A 25,918-nucleotide genomic window follows, 5' to 3' on the forward strand; every position below is an offset into this window, starting at 1 on the left:
TGTAGAGGAAAAAAACACAACCCCTTGAATAAACTAGACAGAGCTCAGTCTTTTGCTGCCTTTATTTCAAATTAATTAACTTGAATAATACATAATTTCGTTGCAAAAATAACGAGCAATAAAGTACATAACGAAACTGCATTTATCAGCTTGCGAAAGGTAACACAGTGAAGTATATAACGTTCCAAAGTACATTTTAATTAGGAAAAAAAGGTATGAAGTGGCCTAACAAACAAATGATACAAATCATGTGTTCAGTTGCAACGTCCCTTATAGAAACAACCCAAGGCTAGAAAAAGCAGCCGAACAGGCTTACTGTTATTTCCCTAAGCCTTACTTTTCTAAAGTAAACATTGTTATAGCTAAGTGTATGGATGGTAGTCAAAGCACCTATCCTTTTGAGAGTGCACAGTCAGGGTGATGGCCCAAGTCAGCAAAACATACAGTAAACTGAGAGTGCCAGTCCCTGTCAAACACTGCTCTGAGCTGCCCCTGCAGAGCCTGGGTCCCCCAGGGCCAGTTTGGTGTGTGTTGGGAAACCACCAGCCCCACTCCAGCTGTGGTGTTAAAGTAGTCAGCAGACCAGTTAGACGTCCCTGAGGGGCAGAAGGATCGGAAATTCAGCCTGTTCATTACATGTAATGCCTTCATATATACAGTTGAACTGTGTCTGTTCACAATAAAGTAGCATCATATTAAACTATTTTCTGAAAAGTCTACTGTAGGCCTTGTTGTTACACCTGTCTAACACTTACCAATATATGCCACTCTATCAGTCACCATGTATTTATTATGGTTTACTCTGGAGTAGGGAATCTCTGACTGGTTCCCTACTGGCACAATGGACAGTTTCTGAAAAAGAGGACAATCTGGCATTACAGTACAGAAAGGAAAACAACCACATGGTTGAATAATAATACCTGTAGGCTATATGTGTCTTCCTACCACTTGAATGCTGATGTTATGGGCAGGGTAATTCAGGGAGGCTAGAGACTGAAGGAAAGGCAGCATGGCTGGATCAGAATCACGTCCACAGCTGACCAGCAGACGGATCTTAACATTCCGCTCAAAAGCAGCTCTCTTTAATGCATCATCGATGGCCGGCCAGTACCTAAAGGATAAATTAGAGGTTGATTAAATGAATATAACAATAAAAGAAGATGGCAGAGTTGTAAGTAAAACTCAAGGGCGTATTGAAAAATGCTATGAGCCTGGTAGGACAGTAGGTTCACCTTTGAGGGTGTATGAAGCGCGTGGTGGGAAAATACTCCATGACTGCCACATCAATGAAGTGCTGCGCCCCTGATATCACTGAGAGGATGGCATTCAGGTCCTGAGTCCGAGATGTCGGGCAGAAAGAGGGAGGAGAACCCTGGGAGAGAGAGGACAGACATGCCATGGGAAGAAAGAGAGGTCTGTGATGAGTAGAACTGTGATGGTCATTAGATGAGAAAGAAATCTCCATTCAACCTGTTATGTGTTGGACAATGGGCACCCTCTTTAATTCTCTCAGGTTTTATTCAGATGCTACTGGTTTTATGATCTGGGCCCTCTGAAAGCACAGAATGGGGAAGTGAAAGAGAATGGACTCACTGTAATGTAGATTTTGCTTGAAACATTATCAGCCTTCAGCAGCAGGGGATGTTCTTTGTTGATGGCAGTGTCATATTTGGAGGGCCAAGGGTCTGGGATGGAGCTGTTGAGATGACCCATCACCCAGTAGGACTCAAATATCTTTTGGAGGTCTTCAGCCAGACTAGAGCAGTTGTAGATCACCACTCCCAGTTCCTTAACCTAAGATAGTGCATTGTTACCTGTCATGACACATGTAGGAGCAAAGCGAGTGGAGTATTCAAAGGTAAGTCTATTATATCATCACTAGACCTTTACCTGTGTAAGAGCCCTCCAATCCATGTTGGCACTTCCTAGGAATATGTGTCTCCTATCAACAATCCAGAACTTGCTGTGGAGTACACCCCCAGTCAAACGCCCAAAGTGCACCTTTCTTACTTGGACTCCTACAGAAAACCAATGAAATTACATTTAAAGATTCAAATACAGTAGGATAATATACAAGGTATATTGGCTTCATCAACAAGTGCATCGATAACGTCGTCCCCACAGGGACCGTACGTACATACCCCAACCAGAAGCCATGTATTACAGGCAACATCCGCACTGAGCTAAAAGGCTGCCGCTTTCAAGGAGCGGGACTATAACCTGGAAGCTTATAGAATCCAGCTATGCCCTCCATCAAACAGGCAAAGCATCAATACAGGACTAATATTGAATCGTACTACACCGGCTCCGATGCTCGTCGGATGTGGCAGGGCTTGCAAACCATTAGACTACAAAGGGAAGCACAGCCGCGAGCTGCCCAGTGACACGAGCCTACCAGATGAGCTAAACTACTTCTATGCTCGCTTCGAGGCAAATAACACTGAAACATGAATGAGAGCACCAGCTGTTCCGGACGACTGTGTGATCACGCTCTCTGCAGCCGATGTAAGACCTTTAAACAGGTCAACATTCACAAGGCCGCAGTGCCAGACGGATTACCAGGACGTGTACTGAGAGCATGCACTGACCAACTGGCAGGTGCCTTCACTGACATTTTCAACCTCTCCCTGTCCGAGAGCTGTAATACCAACATGTTTTAAGCAGACCACCATAGTCCCTGTGCCCAAGAACACTATGAAGTGCTTGAAAGGCTGGTCATGGCTCACAACACCCTTATCCCAGAAACCCTAGACCCACTCCAATTTGCATACCGTCCTAACAGATCCACAGATGCAATCTCTAATGCACTCCACACTGCCCTTTCCCATCTGGACAAAAGGAACACCTATGTGAGAATGTTATTCATTAACTACAGCTCAGCGTTCAACACTATAGTGCCCTCAAAGCTCATCAATAAGCTAAGGACCCTGGGACTAAACACCTCCCTCTGAAACTGGATCCTGGACTTACTGACCCCAGGTGGTAAGGGTAAGTAACAACACATCCGCCACACTGATCCTCAACACAAGGGCCCCTCAGGGGTGCGTGCTCAGTCCCTTCCTGTACTCCCTGTTCACTCATGACTGCACGGCCAGGCACAACTCCAACACCATTAAGTTGTCTGATGACACAACAGTGGTAGGCCTGATCACCAACAACGACGAGACAGCCTATAGGGAGGTCAGAGACCTGGCCGTGTGGTGCCAGGACAACAATCTCTCCTTCAAAGTGATAAAGGTGAAATAAAATAAAAAAAGACAAAAAAGGTGATGATTGTGGACTACAGGAAAAGGAGGCCCGAGCACGCCCCCATTCTCATCGACGGGGCTGTAGAGGAGCAGGTTGAGAGCTTCAAGTTCCTTGGTGTCCACATCACCAACAAACTAACATGGTCCAAGCGCACCAAGACAGTCGTGAAGAGGGCATGGCAAAACCTATTCCCCCTCAGGAGACTGAAAATATTTGGCATGGGTCCTCAGATCCTCAAAAGGTTCTACAGCTGCACCATCGAAAGTATTCTGACTGGTTGCATCACTGCCTGGTATGACAACTGCTCGGCCTCCGACCGCAAGGCACTACAGAGGGTAGTGCGTACGGCCCAGTACATCACTGGGGCCAAGCTTCCTGCCATCCAGGACCTCTATACCAGGCGGTGTCAGAGGAAGGCCCTAAAAATTGTCAAAGACTCCAGCCACCCTAGTCATAGACTGTTCTCTCTCTACCGCACAGCAAGCGGTACCCGGAGCACCAAAGTCTAGGTCCAAGAGGCTTCTAAACTGCTTCCACCCCCAAGCCATAAGACTCCTGAACATCTAATCAAATGGCTACCCAGACTATTTGCATTACCCCCCCCCCCCTCCCTCTTTTACACTGCTGCTACTCTGTTTTTTATCTATGCATAGTCACTTTAACTCTACCTGCATATACATATTACCTCAATTACCTCGACTAACCAGTGCTCCCGCACATTGAGTCGGTACCGCTACCCCCTGTATATAGTCTCGCTATTGTTATTTTACTGCTGCTCTTTAACTACTTGTTACTTTTATTTGTTATTCTGTTTCATATTTTTTAAACTGCATTGTTGGTTAGGGGCTTGTAAGTAAGCATTTCACTGTAAGGTTGTATTTGGCCATGTGACTAATAAAATTTGATTTGTTTCCCAACCCTGGTCCTCCAGTTCCCCCAACAGTACACATTTTCATTGTGCCCTGGACAAATGCACCTCATTCAACTCATTGAGGGTTTGATGATTTGGGGCGGCAGGTAGCCTAGCAGTTAGAGGATTGGGCCAGTAACCAAAAGGTAGCTGGATCAAATCACCAAGCTGACAAGGTAAAAATATGTCATTCTGCCCCTGAACAAGGCAGTTAACCCAATGTTCCCCGGTAGGCCGTCATTGTAAATAAGAATTTGTTCCTAACTGACTTGCCTAATTAAATAAAAGGTACAAAAACGTTTTTTTTTTTTTTGCATGTTGAATCAGGTGTGTGTGTCCAGGGTTACAATAAAAATGTGTACTGTAGGGGCTACTGGAGGACCAGGGTTGGGAAACACTGATTAAAGGGATGTTTTCAGACCTTTCTGTCTCAGAACTTGTAGATCTGTGGAGTTTGTCAGCATAGAGGGAATACTCGTCACAACCCTCACCGATACGTTTCTGGAAGGCAAAGCTCCAAGCTGCTCCAGTATGTCCTTTCCCTGTTGATGATGACAGTAGATAAAGTGCAGGCAAATTTACAGGGATGAATTTGCCTGCAATGGCTTTTTTAGAACTCACAGGTAAGTCAGTGGAAGAGTTCATATTGATGTCATCACCGGTAAGAGTCCAGTAGAAGGAAGCCACATCGACTTGGTTGGTTGCCATGGACAGGAGATCTCTCCAGGCCTTGTCCACTGGGGTCCCAAAGGTTGCATTGTCGTCATATTTCATATACAGGGGAATGCTCTCCACAAGGATAATTCTGAGGAATTCACAACAGGACCTCTTAATTACTAGTCTTTGGGGATGATTATAAACTGGAAACAAAGCATCCAATTCCCTTGAAAAAAATTGCACTGTTTTACATTGCTACATGAAGCTCACCGGCTTTGCTCATCAGAAATGTTATTTTGATCAGTTCTTGTTTCTTGGAAGAGCTTGTCATTTTGGAAATGCTCTTCTTCTGTGCACTTGTCCAATATTGAAAAGGAGAGCAGTGCACCCAAAGCAGTCAAACATCCCACAACCACAGCTATAGACACAAGCCGTTTTGAGCCCTGAGAGCACGGGGACACAACCAAGTGTGATGTTTATGAAAAATGAGGACAGAAAAAATAGATTTCAACATAAATATGAACAGAAGTTAGAATAAGATTCTACTAAAAACTTTGACAAATGCTTGACAAGCAACTCTTACCCTTCGGTTGGGAACATAGCTATCATGTAAAGTCCTGTAAGGAGAGGACATCTCTGGCACTGATGTTCCTGGCATCCTGTTGAAATTCAGACCTAAAATGTTATTGATCATCAATATAATTTTAAACATAGATTTAAACAGCATTTAACATACAAAAATGACCTACACAGAGTAAAGCAGGTGTTGTCTACTTCAAGGGATTTGTTCTTCCTCTACGTCCACAGAAACTGATATGAAACTAAGACGTATGACATTTACTGTACACAGTAACATACATGGTTCCTGTTTTTTCTTTCATTTCTCTTTCTGACAGATCAAGACATATAAATACAATGACTTGTAAAACATGTAAATGTGTTGAGTTCTACAGTATTAGGCCTATATCAAACAAGTGGCTTTGTAATCAAAATTTGGAAGATGACAGCACACCACATAATTGATTACAAATCAGTTTATTACAAAAAATTGAATCCCATTTTCTAAATGATAACTTTTCCAATAGATTAATTCTGGAAAACATCAATAAAAAAATAAAGAAGTGGAAACTTTTTTGTTTAGGGTGCAAAAGCCAAACAACCAAAAAACCAAACCATGGTGATGACTTTGAAGGGATATGGACAGGTTTAACAAAATGGGACTCATGACTTACACCAAGATTTTTCTAATTTGATTGGAGCTTTTGATGAAGAACTGCAAGGGATAGCACAGAGCCATAGCAATCAAAAGCTCAGAGACAGATTTAACTGAGCTCATGGGTGTAAACAAGTACTGTACTTTGTGGCGTGAAACAATATATCCTAAAAGGCTTTGTGGCACTGAGGGAAATTGTGGTTACTACTTCATGTACAGCTACACAAATTGGTTAGAAAAGAGGAAAGCACTTGTGGTGGACTGCAGTCCTTTAATTTCATTGAACTTTCAGCCTCCTCTCATTCTGGACAGGAGAGCATTTATACAATCTTTAAAAGAATGAACACAACCCCATTAGTAAAAAAGGGGGCTTAAAGTGTAGCTTCTCAGCATATAATGTTGAATGGTCCTGATGGTATTACAATAGTGCAAAATACTAGATGGAGGTCATCTCCAGATCAAACTTTTAGATATGTATATACATAAGACATGTTTATTTAATTTATAATTGCACAGAATTTCTGCTAATTGTCACTCACAATTATAATTAGATTATAACAAAACAATGAACAGCATGTGCATCTTGCTTTTGACACTGCACATAATAGGCCTAATAAACTGGCATCAACAAAACAGGAGACCAGCTAGTGTGGTGTGCTTATTTAAGGAATGAAGGAGTGTACAGCAATAAAACTGGAGGAAATATCTCCAGAAAGCAAAACTGTCAGAGGGCATTTGAGAGCCGCACACTCTAGGAGCTCCGATGCAATAGTTTTAGAACCAATGTTTCGACAGCCAAGCAGTCTTTATCAGGGTATAATGCCAAACACTGCGGGTCACTAGTTTATATAGTTTGAAAGGACACACACAAAAACCTTTACTAGATGTTTCAATGGTAAACTTGAGCAAAATTGAAGCCACGGGTCACAATTTAAACCGAGAAAGGGGAATCAAGAAGGGAACAGAAAGTAAACAGCACTGCGATATCGCTGACCACAGTATAGACAGCTGTGCAATCAACTGACAGGTTGACAATCAAACCTATCGGCAATACTAACAAACACTTTCCAAATGGCGCTAGCTGGTAGAAGTCCTGAATGAGTCCTGTGTTTCATTCGGTGTTAAAGCTTAAAATCTCTGGGCTGAGCTATGCAACTACTCACTCCATATAGTTGGCTGTTGTCAGGTGATTAAACCTAGATGTTCTACCACACCACTAAACCCCACTGCCCTGCCCACCCAACCATACAGTACATTCCACACAAACGTTCAGTTCTGAGAACAAGGAAACTTCTAATGTCAGATATGAGGCAGACCTAATTGCTACTTTTGACTCTAAAGAATAAAAAAGGCACAAAACACATCTGATCATGACATGTTTCTACTGGCAATGTGAGATACCTTGTGAAACAGTGACTCCTAGACCCATTCTTACATGTCATCTCTAAAATGCTTCAGTCTCTTTTAAAAGACCAGAAAAATAACATTCTTCTCTTAGCTCAAAGCAAGTGTCCAAGTGCCAACTTATAAACGCTTTAATACTATATAAATCATTACAATTAAATACTTGATATACATTCTTCAAGTCTGGTCCATAGAGATAAAAAGTGGTCAACAGAAAAAGAAAATACAGTGGGGAAGTCTTTGATAAACCCAGTCACTGGTTTATCAAGGGATCCTGGAGAACGCCTTTCTACTTATTCATACATTTCATCAAAGTCAAAATATTATTTAATTTTCATCGTATTTAATTGCATTAGTAAGAGATACTTAATTAAATAAAACATACTCAAGCGGATTTTAAATATACTGTGCTCTAAGTTCATTTCAGCAACATTTTCTCAATTAATGAAAATCACCGAAACAGGTAAATAAAATGTATATAATCAAGTATGCTTTTGTGAAAGTGAGATCAACTTAGATAAGTATTCAGACCCCTTGACTTTTTCCACATTGTTACGTAACAGCCTTATTCTAAAATGTATTAAATTATATTTTTTCCCCTCATCAGTCTACACACAATACCCCATAATGACAAAGCGTAAACTGGTTTTTAGAATTTTGTGCAAATGAAAAAAAAATAAACAGAAATACCTTACGTACATAAGTATTCAGACCCTTTGCTATGAGACTCGAAATTGAGCTCAGGTGCATCCTGTTTCCATCCTTGAGATGTTTCTACAAATTGATTGGAGTCCACCTGTGGTAAATTCAATTGATTGGACATGATTTGGAAAGGTACACACCTGTCTATATAAGGTCCCACAGTTGACAGTGAAATTCTGAGCAAAAAAACAAGCCATGAGGTCGAAGGAATTGTCCGTAGAGCTCAGAGACAGGATTGTGTCGAGGCACAGATCTGGGCAAGGGTACCGAAACATTTCTGCAGCATTGAAGGTCCCCAAGAACACAGTGCCTCCATCATTCTTAAATGGAAGAAGTTTGGAACCACTAAGCCGCCCGGCCAAAATGAGCAATCGGGGGAGAAGGGCCTTGGTCAGGGAGGTGAACAAGAACCCAATGATCACTCTGACAGAGCTCCAGAGTTCCTCTGTGGAGTTGGGAGAACCTTCCAGAAGGACAACCATCTCTGCAGCACTCCACCAATCAGACCTTTATGGTAGTGGCCAGACAGAAGTCACTTCTCAGTAAAAGGCCCATGAAGCCTGCTTGGAGTTTGCGAAAAGGCACCTAAAGAATCTCAGGCCATGAGAAACAAGATTCTCTGGTCTGATGAAACCAAGATTGAACTCTTTGGCCTGAATGCAAAGGGTCACGTCTAGAGGAAACCTGGCACCATCCCTATGGTGAATCATGGTGGTGGCAGCATCATGCTGTGGGGATGTTTTTCAGCAGCAGGGACTGGGAGACTAGTCCAGATTGAGGGAATGATGAACAATACAATTGTGCCAAGATTGTAGCATCATACCCAAGAAAACTCTAGGCTGTAATCGCTGCCAAAGGTGCTTCAACAAAGTACTGAGTAAAGGGTCTGAATACTTATGTAAATATGATATTTCCGTTCTTTATTTTTAATACATTTGCAAAAATGTCTTTGCTTTGTTATTATGAGGTATTGTGTGTAGATTTATGAGGGGGAAAAACTATGTAATACATTTTAGAACAAGGCTGTAACGTAACAAAATGTGGAAAAGGTCAAGGGGTCTGAATACTTTGCGAATGCACTGTATATGGCACAATAATGGCCTTGCCTTAAAGGGGTTTTCCCTCAGCTGAACTAACCAATGCATGGCTTTAGTGCGTCTTGTACAATCCCCTTCTCACACCATGGCAGTTCAATACGCATTTCAGTTCTCTAGTAGTGTACACACAGTGCAGTAGTGTCTTCGTGCAGTGGGGCCACAGTTCTCTCTAGCAGTGCCCATTTCCCCCTCTCAAATCCACTCTCTCAACACCTGGGATTGTGGCGCAGCTGTGAAGAGGAGGCACTGCGTTCCAGAACTCAGACCACATAGCTCTCTGCCTCTGAGGCCATAGCTGATCTCCTGACACTCTCACTGGACCTGGAGCTGGAAGAGGAGACCCCACCCTCACCCCGCTGGGAACCTAATGATCTCCAGTCTCTCGAAGGGGCCCTGGATGGCCTTACGCTGGCTGAGGAGGGGGAAATAGGAGTAGAGGTTTTGGCTGGCTCAAGGTTCCCACTGGGTTCAATGATGGTGTTGATGACTGGGATGGGGACAGACAAATTTGGCATAAATCAACACATCTGAAATGCTGAGGGAGAAAAGCAAATGACCATTTTTTTTATAATAATAAAATAAAAAAAGCTTTTAAGTGATGCTTGTTTACATGGAGGTTTTACTCAAGATTTGTGATGAAGGTGCACTTGCCTTCAAGTTGTCTCTGAACTCTTCTGAGCTCTTTGAGAATAGATGTGATTTCCTGAAATACAGATAGGCATTTTACACTGCCGAGGGAAATAAACAATACAGCAAATCATCGGAAATACCTATAAACCTGGTCCAATAAGTCTGGAGAAACTTGAGGAAATACCAACCTTGTTTGAGCCTTTCTGGACGGGGATGTCATTTTCAGCATTGATCTTTGCTTCAATCTCCTCCCAAACGTCCTGTTTGTTGTGGAATAGTACCCTGAAAGCACAAAAAAAACCTAGCTCGAGTACAGACAGAGCAACCTCGTATAAAATGAGGAATTGCTAAACTGAATATCTGATGTCCCATATCTCCTTAAGGATTGACTATCTGCCCAACACAGCATATTCTACTCACTCTCAGTCCATTAACCATGCTGGCAGGCTGTGATCACTGACTTAGTCATGCAGAGCTAACTGCATATCAGAGGGGATTAATACAACTTCCTCATCTGGTTCTGGTATGAGTCGTGGGGAGAATGGCCTGATGAAGTATTATGAACTTTTGCACATGCTTCTTGTCTAGGTATACATTCTTACTTTATTTTCTCAGCTAGTTGCTCTGTGTTTTCTCGAATAGCCAGAGAGATCTGGGACACTGGATTCAGCATAAGGTCATCAACAACAACCTGGAGAGAGATGACAGATAAATACATTCAGTCAGCTCTCCACAAAGACAAGGCTGATCACCGCTGGACGAAACAGCAACTTATCAAGAGACAATTATTTGCTTTTTAAAATGTAAATTCTCAAAATGGATTGAAGCGGTATGAACAATATTATTGTCTAACCTCTTCCTGGTTCCATCGTCTGTGCTTAGAGTTGTGTTCCTGCTCATTCATCATGGTCTGGTCGGGGTCCCCGGCAGCAGGTGAACCAGGGGGAGCTCTCTGGTAGTTCACACCAGCCTCAGGAATAGGATGGACCAACTGCAATACAACAGGAGCCAGACATTAGTTAAGGGTGGTTATGATATGTGCCAATCATAAGGTAACTTATATAGAAACAGAGCGATCAAGATTAATCCATGGATGCGACCTCATTAATGACAGCGGAATGTTTTGCATTGGCCCCAGATGTGAGAGCAACCAATTTAAATGTTGTTGTGAGAGTGAACTGATAAATGTGCACCTGAGAAGGATCGGCAGCCTGAGGAGATGGCTGTGCTGTCTGATAGCAAGGAGTGAATGGAAACTCTTGGTTTAAAGGTTGAGTATGTCTTCTCCAGCCATTGTAACATGAACCAGTGTAGACAGGTAAGGATAGACAGGTCTTCTGATCCCTCCTGTCTCAGCCTCCAGTATTTATGCTGCAGTAGTTTGTGTCGGGGGGCTAGGGTCAGTCTGTTACATCTGGAGTATTTCTCTTGTCTTATCCGGTGTCCTGTGTGAATTTAAATATGCTCTCTCTAATTCTCTCTTTCTGTCTTTCTCTCAGAGGACCTGAGCCCTAGGACCATGCCTCAGGACTACCTGGTAAGATGACTCCTTGCTGTCCCCAGTCCACCTGGCCGTGCTGCTGCTCCAGTTTCAACTGTTCTGCCTGCGGCTATGGAACCCTGACCTGTTCACCGGACGTGCTTGTTGCACCCTCGACAACTACTATGATTATTATTATTTGACCATGCTGGTCATTTATGAACATTTTAACATCTTGACCATGTTCTGTTATAATATCCACCCTGCACAGCCAGAAGAGGACTGGCCACCCCTCATAGCCTGGTTCCTCTCTAGGTTTCTTCCTAGGTTTTTGGCCTTTCTAGGGAGTTTTTCCTAGGGAGTTTTTCCTAGCCACCGTGCTTCTTTCACATGCATTGCTTGCTGTTTGGGGTTTTAGGCTGGGTTTCTGTACAGCACTTTGAGATATCAGCTGATGTACGAAGGGCTATATAAATAAATTTGATTTGATTTGATATACTTTAATGGGTGCTAAAGAAAATATTTAAATTGAAAAGCTCTCCATCAGGCCCATAAGTGTGTGACCAGGCAGTGTGGTTAACATACCTCGTCCTGTGTGGACATGGTAGAGGCAGGTGTGTTGGCCTCCACTCCAGAAGAGCTCTGAGGATCAGTATCACCAGCCACGTCATGGATCTCCCTGGCCAGGATGGCCAGATCTTTAGCCAGGTCCTGACTCAGTCTAGAAGGGGAAAACAGACCAACATAGGGACACCTCAGGCACTTGAAAAAGTGTTGCAGTTTTGAAGCAAGTTTTCAGAAGTTGTACACATTTTGCCATAGGGCGGAGAGACATTTTTGCAATTTTATAAGAAATGTAATGCTGTTCTTCTAATTTTGCCATGGGGCAGAGATATTTTTGGGGGGCATTTTTACAGCTAATTTCCTGTAATTTCCCCCCAAAATTGTCAACGGGGTGGAGATAATTCTTTTTCAGTTTTAAAGCCAATTTCCTGCAATTCTATGTATTAGTCATGGCAAAATGTCATGTTAATTATATCTGAGTGAGAGTGACTAACAAAATCCATGGGGCCTCCCTGGATGTCAGGGTCCCTGCGTGCCCGGTCAGTATTTGGCCATGATTACTACATGTTTAGATAGCTTGCTAGACTGACTTACCAATCAAATAATTACTAGCCATCATTGAGTGACTGCTAATGACTGACATAAGAGAAAAAATGCTGATGCAAAACCAAATTTCGAACTCAATGTTGAGACGCCGATTGAGATCCTAAAAATACATACAAAAAAAGGGTCTGGTGCCCTAAGCGACCGCTTATGCCTGGACCCAGCCCTGGTTGTCCCCCTGCTATCTCAACTCACTTTGCTATCTCAGCACTGTGGGAGGACCAGTTCTGGTAGGCGTCTCCCTCGTGACTCTCCTGGTCCGAGTCTCTTGAGCGGGGTTTGGGGCGCGGGGGGATGAGGGGCTGGGAGCAGGAGGCTGAGGGGGTCTGGGAGCGTTTGTGTTTAGGGGTGACCTGGTTACCAGAGTCATACTCCTCCTCCGAGGTGGAGGTGTAGTCAGAGCCTTTCTGCCGTCGTCTGGAGCCTTGGAGCCATGAATTGGTTTGAACGGTGTTTGTGAGGTTAGGAGGATGAGAAGGAAGGCAGGAAAAGACAGAGACACCATGAAAAGGACACCGCAAAAAAACTACAAACCCCACATATCCCATAACACCCCAGAGACCCATACAGAAGGGTTTTGTAGAAGTGCTCATTCAGATGGTAAATGTACTGATGCAAGATGACAACCTAAGTCTTTCTGTACATGTTATTCATTAGGATTTTCTTTTATTCAAAAACATTCACAACCTGAAATGAGCACTCAACCCGACAATAGTAATGGCTACTGTAAAAAATAGTAATGCTGTTGAAGACCATAGAAGTCACAAAGTAAAGAGAAATGTAATTATCGCTCAAAGGATAGTGTATGTACGGTATTCGACATCTGACCCACAATACTCTCACAACTATTTTCTAGACAGTCATGTTATGATTGAACGTTATATAATGATTATGAGAACATTGAGCAGATGGTATCCACCTTCACCACAGGTATTCTAGGGGAAATTGCACAGTAACAGTGTGATGCTGAGACTGATTTCACCTTAAAAGCTATGTCAAACAAAAAACAATAATTGCAGACCATACAACTCCACAGTAACAGAATGGCGGTTTGTGCTGTCATTCTGTTACCGAACTTTGCATCTGCACTGTTCTTCCACTAAATGTGTTTTTGTAAAATTTTCTGTGGAAATTGTTAAGTCATTGTGCATTGAGTTGTATAGTTTGTTGAACTTTGCAATCATTGGTTTTTGTTTTGCATACATTTTAAAAGGTGAAAAATCAGCATCTCAGCATAATTCTGTTACCCTGAAATTGCCCCTATAGAAAATAATTGCAGGGGTTATATTTAAATTACAAATAGCAATACAGCATAAGTGTTGTTAGGGAAGGTCCTTGTTAAAAGCCAAAGGTCAGGGACCTTTAAACCATGGCTTATGAAACCAATCTCCAGAAGAACACAACCTAGGCTTGCCCCCTTGTAACTTGTTAGTTGAACTAATTGTCTCAAACTCACTTAAACCAATTCATCCAGATCACTAATAGGACAGGTCTCCTTTACGCAAACCTACATTGTGATGCTTCCAATCCAGAAGTTGACATTTTTATGTTTCATTACATTTCTGTAACATTTCAAGATTGTCTGGGACATATTTAAACACTTAAGAAAGATTTTTTTTTTTACCTGTAATGACCACTTTGTCAAAAGACTGCAAAATATGATATAACATTACAAAGAGTAGACTGTGTGTGTAACTCACTGGCTGTGCTGCTGGTGTATTTGGCACTGCTGGAGCGGCCGCGGGTGATGGGTTTGCAGGGAGCTCCAGAGGCCCTGCCTAGCACAGGCTTAGAGCTGGGTCCGGCGACGGAGGCCTTACGCCCAGAGCCGCTGTTGGACTCTGTGCTGCGGTTGGAGAAGCCTGTCCTGGGTGCGGACGACTCTGTATCACTGGGAGTGGTGAAGGAGCTGGTCCTCTTCCGGGGCAGAGCCAGCATGTCCAGCCTGGAGAGCTGCTTCTTACTGTCCTGGGAGGCCTTGGTGGTCCCACTGGCCTCCTGGGAGATCCTGTCCGTCTCTGTGCCCTCGTTGTCGGATGCCTCGCCCAGGCGAGCCCGACGAAGCATGGAGGCTCTAGTAGGCCTTGGGGCATACATGCTGTTGGAGCGGCTCAGGGCCTGGGACACTTTGGAGGACTTAGAAGATTCCTTCTGCAGGGGGGTGGCGTACTTCTTGCGTGCAGTGGGCCGGTAGCCCTCCTGGTCTGAGGAGATAGTATCAGGCCAGTAGGGTAAGCTGGAGCTTTGGGAGTCATCGCTAAGGTCCATGGAGCCATGTTTGCCCACACTGCGTCTCATCCCCAGCCTCCTGCCTGGTTCAGGCTTATTGCTGCTATCTTCTCCCTGAGACCGCTGCTTTTCTGACAGGCGATCATGGGCTGACGGCAGGCGACTGGGCTCTTGGGTGAAGGAGCTGGCAGAGGACCTCTCCCTCTGAAGGCCACAGGTGATAGATGGCTTCTTGGATCTGGTCTTGGGGGCAGTTTGGTTGCTGCGCTGGCTGGCAGTGCTGGCTGAGTCTATGTCAGACTCCCCAGACAGAGCGTCATCTACGGGGCAGGGAACTACATCAGTCTGGGCCTGGAGCTTGGCCTCCAGGGCAGCCAGAGCATCCTCAGTCTCCTTGAGGTAGGAGTGGGTGTCCTGGCTGCAGATACCCTGGAACACCTCAGCAGGGTCTGAGTCATTCAGAGCAGGCTGGCTGGAGATGTGGGGCAGTCTGGTGACCTGTGCAGCATCACTTGGCTGGTCCTTAGTGAAGCTCTCCTGCCTGACCAGAGACACTGAGATCTCCTTGGGCTGAGGGCTGACTCTACCCTGGTAGTCCAGCTTGGGAGCTGACGAGTTGTGCTTCACAGTCTTCTGTGAGTCCTGTCCACCCCGCTGTTTGGTCAGGGTGGCTGTGGAGAACTGTGGTGTATTAGGAGGAGGTGGTAGTTTTCTCTCAGTCCTGGGCGTATTGGGTCTGGATCCCCGCTCCTCAGAGTCGATGTAGAATGATGTAGACTTGGGTGGGAGTCTGGGCCTCTCCTCTTCTCTGCTCTGAGATGAACTCTTGTCTGTCATATCTGGTGTGGGCGTCGTCCTCTGGTCTACGATGGAGCCGTCGTCTGACTTACTGGCATCACTCAGGCTGTCTGGGTCTAGGTCGTCCTGTACGGACAGGTTGTGGAGGCCCTCCTGTGGACAGAGGGCTCTGGAGCTCTTCTCGCTGACATCATAGGTAGAGTAAGTGTCCTGATGGACTAGAATGCTGGGAGTTGGAGTCTCATTCTTCTCCACCAACGGTGCCTGAGGCAGAATCCGCCGTGTTCTGGAACTCTGGCCTTCTGATTCCACACTTTTGACGTTGCAACTGAGCATCGCCTGATAGCCGGTCCTCCCACCAACTGAATGGAAACAGAAGGATGCATTTTTTTATGAAGTTGATAATCAGGACTACAACTCATTATCATTTCAAATTTTGTGCAAATTCCCATCAGGTGTCTTACCTCCTCCTGACAGCTCAATCTGTGAGGGGATGTCGAAGAGGCCTGAGGCGGGGCCAGAGTCTGTGTAGCTGTCTGCCAGGCTGGCCCAGCGAGACACCCACTTAGAGCCACCAGACACCTGCATGAAGGATCACTCTAGTTATTCATGTCACGACAGCAGTCAGTAAACACAATAACGCTTACAATACAAAGAAAAATAACACAATCCCGTTCAAGAAATTATAATTTACGATTGAAAAATCTATTAGGGAATAGACACATTTACAGCTTGGGATGTTAGTGCCATTTTCAGATATTAAAAAATATCCTATGACAGCAACAACATGCCAACCTCCACAAAGCCATTCCTATTCCTCAGATAGAAACCAAGGACACCACAAGAGAAAACCAGTTGGTCACATCCAAACCCAGCAGGAAGTAAAGAACTACAACACCAACACCCCCAGAAACCAAAAGAGACTACACAATATCTGCGAGGGAGATAAGGAGAAACCATGGAGAATCAAGAGACCAAAACATGCAGAGTTGTGCTTCCCAGTTTATTGACCCAGTAGATGAATTAATTGACAGACAGATTGATTGTTTGTTTGATTGCGTTAGCTCTGGGAATCTGTCACCACACTGAGGCCGGCTGGGGGTTTACCTGCAGCTGATTCTGTCCCTGCCCTGGAGCTGGCCTTAGATCCACAGAGCTACTCTCCCTAAGCTCCTCCCTGTCCTGAGCCTTAACAGGCTTATATGCTGCTGCAGTGTGGCTGGGCTGCTCTGGCCCCTCAACAACCCCAAACACCTGTCAGAAACAAAGCATGATGTGTGAATACTGTCGCTCCAGGGCTGGAGGCTGCCAAGTCCTCTACGCTCCTGTGTGACACCCATGGTGGCTTTTGTTAGATAGCATGGCTGTCGGATACTTGACAAGGCAGGTTCTCAGGCTGAAGCTCATGGCATGACAAGGTGTGATATTAAAACAAACTTGGAGAGATAAGACTGTTACAGAGAGTAAGGCGAAGAGACTTGCCTGGTCTATCTTGCTGCGTGCCTCCACCACCTCTTCATCCTGGACCTCTGTCTCGATGGTGTAAGTGCCTGCTTCACTCAAGGCATCATCCTCCTCATTCCCCAAGCTTCTGGGGCTTCCAATCTCCAGGGTCCGTGCGGCCTCCAGGGTCCGTGCGGCCTCCAGGGTCCGTGCGGCCTCCAGGGTCCGTGCGGCCTCCAGGGTCCGTGCGGCCTCCAGGGTCCGTGCGGCCTCCAGGGTCCGTGCGGCCTCCAGGGTGTGGTTGACCAGGGATATTAGAGGGGCTTTCGGGGACACAGGCTGGTTGACGGTGGAGGTCTGAGTCAGATATGAGACAAGGGGCTGAGGGGGGCTTGGTGAGGTATGATGGGAGATGGGCACTTCTGCCATTTCTGTTGGTGGTGGACTGATGGTAGGAGACACAGGTGAAGTCTTCCTCTCCCAGGTTGTGTTCATGCTCGGTTGAGTCTCCTGTCTGGACTCCCTTAGGAACTCAGCAGTGAAGTCCTGGGCCAGTTTGGACCTGCGACCCACACTTCTAAAGGGCCTGGGCTGTATGGAGGAGGATTGGGAAGAGAAGCTAGTATTGATCCGATCCTCCGTCTTCTGCCGCCTCAGGGAGCCGGCCTTCTGGGGGCCTCCAGAGCCCGGGCCCTTCAGGGGTATGGTATACTGCTGGGTGGGGTTGCTGGGGCCCAACTTCTTCTCCAGCTTGTTCCTGAGGGCCGGGCTGTCGGGTTGGACTGTGTTGTTGGTGAAGGTCTGTGAACGCTTCTTGCGTGGATTGCCATCAAAGAACTCGATGACGAAGGCCTGCTGGGGGTCTGCTTTGCCCTGGCTCTGAGGAGGGGAGTGAGTCTCTGGAGGGGAGCTGGACAGAAGCTCCTCTGAGTCAGGGTGTGTGAAGGGTCTAGGGGGCCACAGATGGGTTGAGAGAGGCCCCATCGGTGGCTTTGACTGGATAACCTGCTTCCCGTTCACAACAGAATCCTCAGAGTTGCCCCGATTCCCATCCTCATGGTGATGGCCTGACAATAAATACAGAAACATGTTAGCTTGAAAGCTCTGACAGTAACAGTGGATAGTAACAGTGGATTCAGTGTATAAATCATTGAGTCACTCACCTGTGGAAGCCTTGTTGTAGATGGGCAGGTCACTGTTGGTGTTGAAAATGTCCTCTGTCTGAGACCACCTCTGCATCATGCGCACGTCGCTTTGGTCCAGCCAATCAGCCACCTTGCTCTCTGCTGACATCACCTCAGTGGGTGCGGTGACTGCCTCCTTACTCAGGAGCTTGCGTTGCTGGTGGAAGGAGAACTTGGTCACATGGTCTTTGATCTTGATTTTGCCCGGCATGCATTCATCAAACTCGATGGTGAAGGAGGCGTGGCTCTGCACCACAGGGGGTGTGGAGGTGGGGGCTGGGGGGAGAACAGGGACAGTAGGGGGGTCAGTGTCCTTAGTGGGAACCTCCAGGAGCTCCCGCTGCTGGAACTCCTTGGTGGGGATCTCAAAGTAGCTGGGCTCCCTGTGGTGCGAGTAGATTGACCTGGCCTGGCTGTCTGACAGGGAGCCGTTGACCTGTCTGTAGCTCTCTTTAGTATTCTCTGTAGGGGCAGACACAGGGGACAATATAGATCAATACTATATAGACCAATACCGTAAACTAGTGATTTTGGGGGGGGGGGGGGGAAATCGATAAAGTTACATATCTCAATATTATTTTGAACGATATTATATTGATATATTTGATATCATTAGCGTTAGCTAGCGCTCGTGGGCGCCAAAACTCACACTTTTATTTCCCTGACTGATCAAAACCAGTTTTATCATGCTCTCTCGTCTCTCTGAAGCAGACATATAGTGAGCAATATTTTTGGAACATCAAATCGCAATATCGAATCGCAATACACAGAATTGTGAGAATCATGAGAAACGCAGTACATATCATAACGGCACCTAAGTATCATGATAATAATGCATTATGAGGTCCCTGGCAATTCCCAGCCCTACTGTAAACTACAGGCACAAAGGACATGCAGTATGAGGTGGGTAAGGGAAGGAATCACAGACACTACTCGAATGAAATATTCAATATTCAAAGGAAAACAAATCCCATTAAACTCAGTCTGCCAAGTATTCCCGATAAATCTGCAGCCACAAATAATGTGGCTTGACTAAGTAAACAAACAAAAACATCAGCCAATCGATGGGTGCCAGGCCAGCTGGGCGTGAGGAAATGTCACTGTGGGAGCTTGGAGTCCAAAGGAGAGTGGTAATCCGTTCCAGCCAGGCTGGGCAGCATGAGGCTAACAGTCACCCTCCCTCCTCTCTCCTCCACCCTGTCCCCTGGTCTTACAGGGGTAATCCATCACGAGGCACTGCCCGGTGGCCTGGGATGGCCCTGGACCAACCTGGCTCAGTGTGACACTGGCAACTCCTGGTCACCAGTAGGCACTACAGAGCTAAACACCATCAATCTCTCAATGGATGTATTGAAAACCTTTGGTGTGATGCATAACAAAGTATTATGCTTGCCACTCTAATCAAATACAATGGCTGTAACCTTTATGAGTTAGCACAGCTAATAACAATATTGAAGTGCCAGGCCTCTTTCAGAGAGTGACATGCTCACTCTCACATATCCGGAGAAACAAATGAACTGATAGCATACTAATAGTAGAGAAGTGTTTGTTCCAGACCTGCAGGGTCCTCGTCTGGCCGCTGTCCTTCACCGTGTTCAGCATCATCCTCCCCCCACCACGACGGCTGCCCATATAGAGGAGTGGGCTTGGACACTGGAGCCTCACTGGCCACTAACAGACAGACACACACACACACACGAGCAGATACATGGACAGAGAGAGAACAGAGTTAGTACAGCAGCAACTGCCTTCATTTTGCTGGACTATAATAAATACAAAAACTGAATGATGTAGTAGTCACATGGCAGAATGATTGCAAACCCTATAATGTCTGGGTTTGAAGTAAAGCTGTACATTGAAACATTACAAATAAGCGTAGCACAAACAGTCGCAGTGGATAATATGTTGCATTCTGTCCTAAAATGTTCCATCAATTTAATAACTTTGATAAGAATCAGCCATTGACAAAGCAGGTAGAGGGGCCTGGAGTTATAAACGAGGTCACGTGACACACAATACATAATCCTCGGAGGAGGAGAATGAGACTGGACATGGTAATCCTAATCTTCACTAAAGGGAGGAGACGCAGAAATATAACAAATGTGATGCTTTTCATACACTGGTTTACAATGACTCGTCTCTCCAGAGCAGAACATTGAGACAAACTGATAACCTTCCATCTACAGTACATGGTCATACAGTACTTGCTGCTGTCCTGCTTGAATGCATTATCATGTATGATCCACGTAGTGGTGGTCCCTAGATTCTAAAAGGCCACTTCTATAGACGCCAAAATACAGGTTGGTTCCATGCGCGTTTCCATATATGAGATGAGGTTGCTGACGCAGTTAAATTATATTTATTGCTTATAAATGTTAATTGATTATCACACAGATTCCAGGTTGGTAAGTGGTTTATAATTCAATAGCAAATAAACCAAAATATATTCTTTACATTTTCTTTCTTTTATATAAAATTGCACTAACAAACCATATAAATCTGTTTTTATCCATCCCCTACATCTGACCAATAAGGGCACTAGGGCAGATTTCCTGTCACCCTCATTAATGTGATGACATCTAACAGCTGGCTGGCAAGTCCAGGATACTAGCCTATATGGCATAAATCAGATTATCCACATGCCTGGTGTCTGTGAAAACTAAACAGGCACATTAGGGCTCTTTCACACTGGCCTAAATAAACCAAAACACTACAACTCCAAAGCGCTGTTGCCCAGGACACACAATAAGACATCAACAGAGAGAGGGGAGGAAACAGAAGGGCATGTCACTAATTCCATTTGGCTTACCCAATGCTTCCTTTCTAGCTTCACAGGATGGATGACACAGCCTAAAATGGTTTGTGGACTTTCTCTAGGGTTGCACTGAGTCATTTTAAGCTTTTCTATGTTGGTGTGTATCAGGAATGATGAAGCCACTAATGAAAGACATGAAAATAAACGTTAAATCCAGAGCTCTTCTCAGGCAGTGGAAACTATAAGGATACATTTCCACATTATTTTTGTTCAATGTAGAACATAAAGGCAACATCCAACAATTTCAAAGATTTTACTGAGTTACAGTTCATAAACGGAAATCAGTCAATTTAAATAAATAAGTTAGGCCCTAATCTATAGATTTCACATGACTGGGAATACAGACTTCCATTGGTTGGTCACAGATACCTTGAAAAGAAGAAAAAAAAAGTGGGGTGTGGATCAGAAAACCAGTCAGTATCTGGTTTTGCCTCATGCAGCGCAACATCTTCGCAAACATGCTCAATGGGTGACATGACTGGTGAGTATGCAGGCCATGGAAACCTGGGACATTTTCAGCTTCCAGGAATTGTGTACAGATCCTTGTGACATGGGGCTGTGCATTACCATGCTGAAACATGAGGGGATGGCGGTGGATAAATGGCACGTCAATGGCCCTCAGGATCTCATCACGGTATCTCTGTGCATTCAAATTACCATCAATAAAATGCACTTGTTTGTTGTCCGTAGCTTATGCTTGCCTATACCATAACCCCATGGGGCACTCTGTTCACAACATTGACATCAGCAAACTGCTCGACCCCACACAACGCCATACGCTGTCTGCCATCTGCCCGATAAAGTTGAAACAGGGATTAATCTGTGAAGAGCACACTTCTCCAGCGTGCCAGTGGCCATCGAAGGTGAGCATTTCCCCACCGAAGTCGATTACAACGCCGATCTGGAGTCAAGACCCTGGTGAGGACAACGGGCACGCAGATGAGCTTCCCTGAGCCGGCTTCTGAGAGTTTGTTCAGAAATTCTTTAGTTTTGCAAACCCACAGTTTCATCAGTTGTCTGGGTGGCTGGTCTCAGATGAGCCCAAAAGGTGAAGAAGCCAGATGTGGAGGTCCTGGGCTGGCGTGATTACACGTGGTCTGCGGTTGAGGCTGGTTGGACGTACTGCCAACTTCTCTAAAACAACATTGAAGGCAGCTTAAGGTAGATAATGACCATTCAATTCTCTGGCAACAGCTCTGGTGGATATTCCTGCAGTCAGCATGCCAATTGCATACTCCCTAAAAACTTGAGACCTCTGTGGCATTGTGTTGTATGACAAAACTGCACATTTTAGAGCTGCCTTTTACTGTCCCCCGCACAAGGTGCACCTTTGTAATGATCATGCTGTTTAAAAATCAGCTTCTTGGATTATTTTAGCGAAAGAGAAATTCTCACTAACAGGGATGTAAACAAAACTGTGCAAAAAATGTGAGAGAAATATGCTTTTTGTGTGTATGGAACATTTTTGGGATGTTTTATTTCAGCTCATGAAACACTGGACCAAAACTTGACATGTTGCGTTTATATTTTTGTTCAGTATATATTAAAAAGTACATGGCCTGTCAGGGTAGACTACAGTAGGCCAGACAAGGTCACCTCAGAGAGGCAGCAGGCTGCTTTACAGACAGCAGGAGAAGACAGACTCCACAGTCCACACCCTGTAAGGCTTCAGGAAAAACAGACATCTCTAAGCCTCTCAGTGTGGAGTCCCTGGACTTCCAACAGGGTGTGGCCTGTAGGGAATGGGACACTGGTCACCTCACCAGTCTAGCTGCTTCAGGAGGAAATAAAGAGTCAGTCAGCAGCTACATTAACCCATCACATACAGGCAGAGTGGGATGAAGGCTGAATGTAAACATTTAAACTAAGTGTAAATGGTTGGAGGTCTGGCGTGTCATAACCTTCTAACTGTCAGTAGTTAAAGCCACTAGTGATGGTCCATCCTTGCATTCCACTGCTGGATAATGGGTCCGGATGAGCTGGATTACAGAGTGGGATCAGCTGGGTTAAAGGGTTTACTCTACTGTCATACAACATGGTTGATCAACTTAGTCATGGGAGCTATGACATCCAGTTTTAAAGATTGTGGAGCGAGACAGCAGTACTGCTTATGAAGAGTTACAGTATATGATCAATACAAGTAGGCTTGGCTGGCTTACACAACCAACTGACATACCCAAATTCCAAATTCAAGTCATCAAGGCTATGTACAGTATGATGAGAATTCAAGAGAAAACATCAAACGATCAGTGAATTGTGCGTAAAAACGTGCCCCATTCATTTTAAATAAAGAGCTCTTTTGTCAAGTAGAGTTCATGTCTGCATCTTGTAAATGGAAACTATTTGAGAGTAGTGTGGAAATTGCTCAGCCAACAGCAGTCGTGTGTGTTTTGACCCTGTGAATGAAACTCATTCAAATTATCACTTGTGAATGATGTATTATCACTTGTGAATGATGTATTATCACTTGTGAATGATGCCCAGTGCGTGCAGCAAGGAAAGAAAAAGCACATGCCTTTTTTTTGTGCACAACTTTTCATAGTCGCACACCTCATGTAGCCTAGCCCATAGGCCTATATGTTTTGACTAAAGTGGCCAAATAACTTAAAATTAAGCATATTAATCCGCTTTACAACCGGCGAAGAGCCTTACTGGCATACATAGGCGGTGCATAAGTTTCACGTTTGGGGAAGATAATTTTCACCATAAAAATGCACCTTTATTATAATGCATTACATGCATAATCACATTTGCGGTTACTTATGAGAACAGCGTTTTCCTGCTAATTGACTGCATCTTGGAACATTCATGCCTATAGCCTACTGCCTTATCCGCATTGCTGCGCTTACAACGCGAAGAAACAGCTTAAAATGTCGACAAACTATTAGGCTAACGTTCTGATCTGTTGCATCAGCCTCATTGCTTTTAAACGTTTTTTTTTTTTTATGCAAGTGGTTGTATAATTTGGGGTCTGCCGCATCCCACAACTGTCCCTGAGTATGTTTGGAATATGCATTTCTTCTTCCAATAGAATAGGTTAACTTTTGTACTATGGGCGATAGCATACTGACATAGGCTAGTGCTTTTGCTGTTAGTTAGGCCTACTCATCTTGTTGGCAGATGAAAAGTAGGCTAAACGTGGACATCTTCAATATGCGCCTCGAAATTCGATGTATGCAACGTCACTTATAGGCTACTTAGCTGAGATGCTTTGAGAAGGACCCGATCACGTGACGGGCATTGGCTAATAAGAACTGAGATATCTGAGAGAGCCATGTGAGTGAGGTGCTTCGGAGCATGGCAGCCGGGAGAAGGGAATTATAATTATTTTATTTTAAGCCCACAATGGCCACTTTAGTCACAAAAGGTATAGATTTTTTAGGGGGCATTATGGACACACAAGGGGGATGCTGCCAGGAAATTCAAGGCCTGGTGGGAATATTATCAAGGGCTCGCTAAATAGGGAATGAGAAACAAAGCAGAACTCATGCCTTTCATGCAACTTTTTTCAAATCATCATCATCATTAGAGTCGCATCATGCAGCCTTAGAATGTATTAAAAATCAAAACATATAGCCATATAACGTATGTATCAACTAAAGTTTCATAAATAACTTTAAATTAAGCATATACAGAGCATTCGGAAAGTATTCAGACCCCTTCCCCTTTTCCACGTTACAGCCTTATTCTAAAATAGGTAAAATAACAAAAGTTCCACAGAAATCTACACACAAACACTTTTACAAATGCACAATAGAGAGCATAATGTATCACCGACTGGTACGACAACTGCACCGCCCGCAACCGCAGGGCTCATCAGAGTGGTGCAGTCTGCCCAACGCTTTACCCAAGGGCAGACTGACTGCCCTCCAGAACACCGACAGCACCCGATGGCACAGGAAGGCCAAAAAGATCATCAAGGACATCAACCACCTGATCCAAAGCCTGTTCACCCCGCTATTATCCAGAAGGTGAGGTCAGGACAGTTGCATCAAAGTTGGGACAAGGCTGAAAAGCTTCTCTCAAGGCCATCAGACTGTTAAATAGCCATCACTAGCCGGCAACCACCTGGTTACTCAACCCTGCAACTTAAAAGCTGCTGTCCTATACAAAGTTGGATATAAAGTCAAAAGTTTACATACACCTTAGCCAAATACATTTAACCTGTTATGGCTAGGGGGCAGTATTTTCACAGCCGGATAAAAAAACGTACCCGATTTAATCTGATGATTACTCCTGCCCAGAAACTAGAATATGCATATAATTATTAGCTTTGGATAGAAAACACTCCAAAGTTTCTAAAACTGTTTGAATGGTGTCTGTGAGTATAACAGAACTCATTTGGTAGGCCAAAACCTGAGAAGATTCCATGCAGGAAGTGCCCTGTCTGACAATTTCCAATACAGAGGATCTCTGCTGTTACATGACACTTCCTATGGCTCCCATGGGCTCTCAGAAGGCGGCAAAAAGCTGAATCGTGGCTTTGCAGGCTCTGGTTGAAAAAAAGTAGCGCGTTTGGGTAGTGGCTGGTTACAGTACTGTGAGACTCAGGCGCGTGCCCGCGTCGACCCCATGCTATGTTTTCTTTCGTCTGTTTACCTAAACGCAGATTCCCGGTGGGAATATTATCGCTTTTTTACGAGAAAAATGGCATAAAAATTGATTTTAAACAGCGGTTGACATGCTTCGAAGTACGGTAATGGAATATTTAGAATTCTTTTGTCACGAATTGCGCCATGCTCGTGACCCTTATTTACACTTTGGATAGTGTCTTGAACGCACGAACAAAACGCTGCTATTTGGATAAAACGATGGATTATTTTGGACCAAACCAACATTTGTTATTGAAGTAGCAGTCCTGGGAGTGCATTCTGACGAAGACAACAAAGGTAATCAAACTTTTGTAATCGTAAAATCGGAGTTTGGTCAGGGCTAAACTT

General features: G+C 44.7%; 2 protein-coding genes across 4 annotated transcripts in view; both read right to left on the minus strand.

Moving 5' to 3' along the window:
• Positions 1-44: 44 nt before the first annotated feature.
• On the minus strand, positions 45-5,670 carry LOC106610861 (5'-3' exonuclease PLD4). The gene is made up of 11 exons (XM_014210504.3): positions 5,566-5,670; positions 5,400-5,475; positions 5,087-5,259; positions 4,781-4,964; positions 4,581-4,701; positions 1,891-2,018; positions 1,594-1,794; positions 1,233-1,372; positions 946-1,111; positions 756-852; positions 45-596 (listed from the first exon to the last, which is right to left on the minus strand). Exons 2-11 carry the CDS (start codon positions 5,472-5,474, stop codon positions 391-393), a joined length of 1,491 nt encoding a protein of 496 aa, XP_014065979.1. The 5' UTR covers position 5,475; positions 5,566-5,670; the 3' UTR covers positions 45-390.
• A 165-nt stretch (positions 5,671-5,835) lies between these two features.
• Positions 5,836-25,918, minus strand: part of LOC106610859 (centrosomal protein of 170 kDa protein B) — a 54,083-nt gene continuing 34,000 nt past the window's right edge. For 2 of the 3 annotated variants that reach the window (XM_082955652.1, XM_082955653.1), the window contains 13 exons: positions 19,721-19,834; positions 18,143-18,625; positions 17,019-18,046; positions 16,644-16,790; positions 16,001-16,118; positions 14,210-15,898; positions 12,705-12,933; positions 11,928-12,063; positions 10,716-10,853; positions 10,465-10,553; positions 10,051-10,144; positions 9,884-9,935; positions 5,836-9,719 (listed from right to left, as the gene is read on the minus strand). In XM_082955652.1, coding sequence (XP_082811778.1) covers positions 9,493-9,719; positions 9,884-9,935; positions 10,051-10,144; positions 10,465-10,553; positions 10,716-10,853; positions 11,928-12,063; positions 12,705-12,933; positions 14,210-15,898; positions 16,001-16,118; positions 16,644-16,790; positions 17,019-18,046; positions 18,143-18,625; positions 19,721-19,834 — 4,544 coding nt within the window. In that variant the 3' untranslated portion in view covers positions 5,836-9,492. The remainder of the gene's footprint in view (positions 9,720-9,883; positions 9,936-10,050; positions 10,145-10,464; positions 10,554-10,715; positions 10,854-11,927; positions 12,064-12,704; positions 12,934-14,209; positions 15,899-16,000; positions 16,119-16,643; positions 16,791-17,018; positions 18,047-18,142; positions 18,626-19,720; positions 19,835-25,918) is intronic. The other variant, XM_082955654.1, reaches the window with a different exon arrangement.

Source organism: Salmo salar, chromosome 09, assembly GCF_965601325.2.
Source record: "Salmo salar chromosome 09, fSalSal1, whole genome shotgun sequence".
In the NCBI taxonomy this organism is placed as follows: domain Eukaryota; kingdom Metazoa; phylum Chordata; class Actinopteri; order Salmoniformes; family Salmonidae; genus Salmo; species Salmo salar.

Coding starts and splice junctions, on each gene's coding strand:
- LOC106610861 (XM_014210504.3), bottom strand. CDS start 5,474: ATGCCAGGAACATCAGTGCCAGAGATGTCCTCTCCTTACAGGACTTTA. Junction 1,373..1,593: donor CAAGCAAAATCTACATTACA/GTGAGTCCATTC, acceptor TCTCTCTCCCAG/GGTTCTCCTCCCTCTTTCTG. Junction 597..755: donor TGATAGAGTGGCATATATTG/GTAAGTGTTAGA, acceptor TCTGCCCCTCAG/GGACGTCTAACTGGTCTGCT.